Consider the following 5492-nt stretch of genomic DNA (forward strand, 5'->3'; position numbering starts at 1 on the left):
TATATCCACATAAGTGGTATATAACTATGGTCGGGCATTGAGTGCATTTCAGTAAAAGATCGATAAGGAAAGAACGGGAATGGAACGCAATCGGTATGAAAATGGACGAACAATGAAATCAGAGACGATGGACTGATATTTGCAGAAGGAACAGTCAAGATTGAGACAACTGATTGATAGTTTGCAAATTAACTGTTTACTGCATGATTATCAGATTTAAGTGAAATAGTCCTCACCAGTGTTCTTGTTCACTAAATAACTTCAGTCTCGTTTACTCGATTATTTCACTTAAGTAGAACAATGCTTTCAAGACTAATATTATATTACTTATAAATTCCAGTAATCGTACTATTAGTAATAGTTACTGTTGTTCTCATAGTTGAAATCTTGAGTCAATTGAAGCTATACCACAATAGAAGACCTGGAGGCACTGGACATCCTATTGTTGGACTCCTCAGCAGTGTGAATACACGATCCCACCTCGCGAGATTCGAACCCAGGACCTACCAGTCTCTGTTCTATTTATATCCTTTTCTTGTCTTCATAACAATAATAAAAATATAAATCTGATAAATATTAATAAAACTGAATTCATTTTTTTTGTTTTAATTATGTACAATAGTCTATTGGAATAATTTATCATTAAAGAAATTAACTAATATATATCTGAATAAATAAATCATTAATCTTATATAGTTGAAATCATGAGTCAATTGAAGGTAGACCACCAGGGAAACACCTGGAAGCACAAAACCCTCTTCTGATGAAAAATCATTAGTTTGTTCAGTATATGTAACAAGGAATGTTAAATGAAGATTTTTGTAAAAAAAATAATAAAAATTCAGAAAAGAGAAATTTAATTTAAATACGGTCTCCAGACATTTTCTTGTTCAATATAATGTGAAATATTTTCTTTCTGTTCATTATCAATAATAGGATTATTCCATTGTTTCATAATTACATCATTATGAGATTGAACCAATGTATGAATATAATCAGTAGTATTTTGATTTTCTATTTTACACCAACGATATTTTAATGGTAATCGAAATGTATGACATTTAGATTTTGTATTAACATACTGTAAATTAGATTTTGATTCATTTAAAATCTTTGAAGATGAAAGTGGGATGGAACTATTTAGATTGGAATTATTTTTCATTTCTTGATTATGTAAATTAATTGAAGGAAAAGTAGAAAGATTCAATGGATTCATTGGAATAGAATTTCGTTCAATTTTATGAAAAGATTGTGATAATGAATTCAAATCATTAGGTTGTATGTTAATTGAATCTGAACTATGAGAAATAGGCTTAGTGTTCTTTGTTTCTTGTGAAGCTGATGCAAGATTATGTAAACGGGATAGTAATTCTAAAAAAGATATGAAAAAAAATAAACTATTAGTTTTGGAGTTAGTATTGGATTCCAAAATGAATGTAATATTCATTTGTTGTGAAAATATCTAATAACAGTATTTTGGTTACGTAACCGAGGATTCACTGGTTTAAGTTCAAATTTAATCTCTAAGATTCAGTTCCCACATAAAAATGAAACATTTTGAGTCAAGGCCATCTCAGACAAGATTAGAAGTTAAACAAATCTCAGTAAATATAAAAGATACTTGCTAATACAGACCAATGGAATGTTAAATGTCTATTTTATTTCTCTGTTACCATACATCAATGATTGGTTTTGTATAGATTTCGAGAAAGCGATTTGTTCCAGTGAAAACCATCCATTTCTTATTTATTTGTTAAAATAGATACCTAAGACAGTACTATTTACTTTTCAGCAGAACGAAATTTTCGGTTAGTTAAATAAAAAATAAAGCAGAAGATTAGGAAACACTAAATTATAAATTAAACATACCAGGCCTGTCCTTCAGAATTTTGGCGATTCCTTCAAATATCGTATAACATATCCCAAGTATATCATTCTTCTCCATTTTTGAGTGTTTTGACGGCTGGAAAAAAATTGTTTTTGGAAAAACAACAATATCATCAGGGATTTGAAAGTTAATGAATATTGAAATTTTAATATTTTAAAATTCTTCCCTCTCATTTTCAAAAAGAACTACTTATTATTGTCCTAAGTAGTTTGACTATGGGACAAATACATAATGAGCATAAATTACTTTCTATTATATTCATATTCTATTTAAACTACTTTTGAATGTATAACTATCTAAATATATGTCTGTCTGATAAAAATTCCATAATTTCAAAAGTTTTCAGTATAGGGTTATGTAGATCGTTGAGTTTTGATAGAGATCATTAATCCATCAGTGTTAGACCACCATTGTGGATGCGCATCTCTGAAGAGTCCCATACTAGAGCGAAACAACCGTCCAATGCTCCCAGGCTTTTAATGGTAGTCTAACATTAGTTGATTCATGATCTCGATCAAAATTTTATAAATTTATAAATTTTTGAATTGTGTTTTTTTTGTTAATTCTTCCAATACAATCAAGTTAAAAATTAAGTTAAAAGTAAGAAAATAATTATGTATTTTGTAGTTCAACAGAATTTTTAAACCAAAAACTAGTTAAGAACTTACATCTTCTCCAATTAATTTCATAGCTAAATTATGTAATGCATTCATTTTATCTGAAATACATGCACGACGTTGTCGTTCTGTGTTCCGTTTCTTTAACTGAAAAAAAAGAAAAATTAATTGGAAAATTTTGAAAAATCAAATATTCCATGTAATGAATATTCTAATTACCCAATTTAGATAATATAATAAGAGATATTAATAATTCATTTATGTTCCAAAAATGCATAAAATATAACTTTATATACATGAAATGATTGTAGTGTTATTGTAGTGTTATCCTGGGTTTGAATCCCGCGAGACGGGATCGTGGATGCTCACTGCTGAGGAGTCCCATAATAGGATGAAACGGCCATCCAGTGCTTCCAGGTTTTCCATGGTGGTCTAGCTTCAATTGACTCATGATTTCAACCATAAAATTACTAAAATCTCCACAAAAAACCCTTCTGAAAATAAATAATTTTTAATGAAAAAAGTACTTTTAACTTGAATGAACCTTTACAGTTCTACTATTTTATTAATTATTATCTGATGATTGATAACTAACTTTTAAATGAAGTTTTTCACGTTTTTTTTTTGAGAAGACAAAACTTGTTCAACTTATCTAGATCAAGAGTGGAATATAATCAATGACATTAGATAATGATTATGAATTGACTGATGTTGGAACAATGAACCATCATACATCGACTTAGTAGTCTAGAAGTATCGTGATCTCTATAAGACTAGAATTAGAACTAATTAGCTGATAAATTCCAATCTTTATATGCATCTGTATCAAGATTCAACTTAATAGTTTCAGTAAATATATATATAGATGCATTGGCGGCCTGCTTGAATATCTGGGCTACCTGTCCCTACCATCTAAATATTGCAAAAAGTTATTTTTGTTTTAACACATCATTATGTTTATCAATCGCATAACTTATTCAGGCAAGTATATAAAAAGTTTACAACTTTTCGCTGTACAAGTTGAGAAAAAGCACAATCAGACATATTGTGGTGGCTGGCAATATGCACTGAAAAGAATGAACATTATTCAGATGTCGATTCCTGAACTGCTAACATCCAATTGACAAGGTGGATTATCTTCATACTTTACTAAGTCTAAACATATACCGTAATTGTGGTGTAATCACAATTCAAGAATTCAGGTCAAATCATTTACAAGACGATTACTCAGCATCACTACAGGATTTCAATATTTATTATAAAGACCGATCAAACAATAAGAAAAGGAAACTTGTTGAAACACTGTGCTGAAAATTTTATATTGTACCCAAAAGTATAATATTGAATAAAGTTATTAATAATAATAAATAATGGATTCCACTGCTAGCCACTATCCATCTTTGCTTATCATGCTTGTGAATTAAGGCTATATTGAGGCAATACGCACAGTATGCACATATGCCAATTAGAGAATGAGCAGTTGCAGTCCTAACAAATCGATGGGAAGATTCAAACAAACAATACTGAATGAATTTAAACTTCACCCCATCGCACAAGTAAGTGGCTATCAGGACTCAGTGGCCGAGTGGATAACGCGATGGCGTTTGAAGCGAGGGTACTGGGTTCGAGTGCCAGAGTGAACATCAACTCTGAGATGCAGGTACATCCAGCTGACGAGTCCCAAATAGGACGAAACGCGCGTCAAACTGGATTCCACTGCTAGCCACTATCCATCTTTGCTTATCACGCTTGTGAATTAAGGCTATATTGAGGCAATACGCACAGTATGCACATATGCCAATTAGAGACTGACCAGTTGCAAAAAAGTCCTAACAAATCGATGGGAAGATTCAAACAAACAATACTGAATGAATAATAAATAATGTTTTTGAAAAAAGCTGAGTAATTGGTACGAAGTAGTCATTATTTTCAAAAATCATACTTTATATTTTGATTAGTTCCTTTAAAAATAAACTAACTTAAAACTGTTGGAAGAAAGGTCGAAGTTGTTTCATTTCAATAGCAGTGATTTTAAAAAAATACTATGTATACTCGTAAACCATAAAGTTGCATTCTTACCCGACGAACTTCATCACGAATCTCCAGTGGTATTGTCGACCGTCTACCTCGACGACTGGGTAAGCTGTTCATCATAGAGTTTCTGGAGATAGTGGAGCTTCGTGTTGGTGGTGTCATATTGTATGGTTCGGTTTTTATGTCTGATGTGACAAATCCTTCACATTCAGAATTCGTTGTAGAGAAATGATTTGTAATTGTAGAATGAACTGGTATCATACTACTTTGACGAAATAGATTTGAGCATCCCTTCACTTCACTAAATATATATGGCTTCAATTCTATTCTTAACCAATGAGATAACAGAAGCTACATGAATAATTTAACTGAACGGCGCATGCATTCTAGCTGACCAATCAAATTTTGACTTATTTATAGCCTTACGCTTACACATGTAATCCAAATGACAATTGCCCTCTTAACGTTCACTTTCCTTTGGGTCACCACCATTTCAACTCTATGAGTCAATTAATTTTAACGTTCTTCCCATCATGGTACTAGAAATTAGTATTTTTTTTTAAAAAAAACACGTTTCTACTTGTCTGTCAATTTGGTTAGAATTCATAAACTGATTTAATGTATAAAGCAAGACGAACGATGTTGAATAGTAATGGGATACGTATAAAATCCAATTCGATAAAATATTATTAGCATTAATGCTATTTTCTATATTTTCTATCAGTAATATCAATCTGTAATGCAAATCATCATTTTTAACATAAATACGGACAAATTGTGTTTTTCAGTCTAAGGTTGTGAAGATTGTTGGGTTTCACTGATATCATGAACCGGTCAGTATTAGACCACCATTGAAGACGTGGAAGCATTGGACGGTCGTTTCGTCCCAGTATGGGACTCCTCAGAAGTGTGCATCCATGATCTCGCTCACGGCAGTCGGACCCAGGAGCATC

At 31.5% G+C, this 5492-nt stretch overlaps 1 protein-coding gene across 1 annotated transcript; it reads right to left on the reverse strand.

The window, feature by feature from the left end:
• Positions 1-995: 995 nt before the first annotated feature.
• Smp_132830 (hypothetical protein) lies at positions 996-4800 on the reverse strand (the record flags this gene model as incomplete). Its single annotated transcript, XM_018791952.1, has 5 exons — positions 996-1014; positions 1083-1371; positions 1870-1963; positions 2557-2652; positions 4585-4800. The coding sequence occupies 5 exons, from the start codon at positions 4798-4800 to the stop codon at positions 996-998; spliced, it is 714 nt and encodes a 237-aa protein (XP_018644861.1).
• Positions 4801-5492: the final 692 nt, after the last annotated feature.

The sequence above is a fragment of the Schistosoma mansoni genome, assembly GCF_000237925.1.
Source record: "Schistosoma mansoni, WGS project CABG00000000 data, chromosome 1 unplaced supercontig 0010, strain Puerto Rico, whole genome shotgun sequence".
Classification (NCBI taxonomy): domain Eukaryota; kingdom Metazoa; phylum Platyhelminthes; class Trematoda; order Strigeidida; family Schistosomatidae; genus Schistosoma; species Schistosoma mansoni.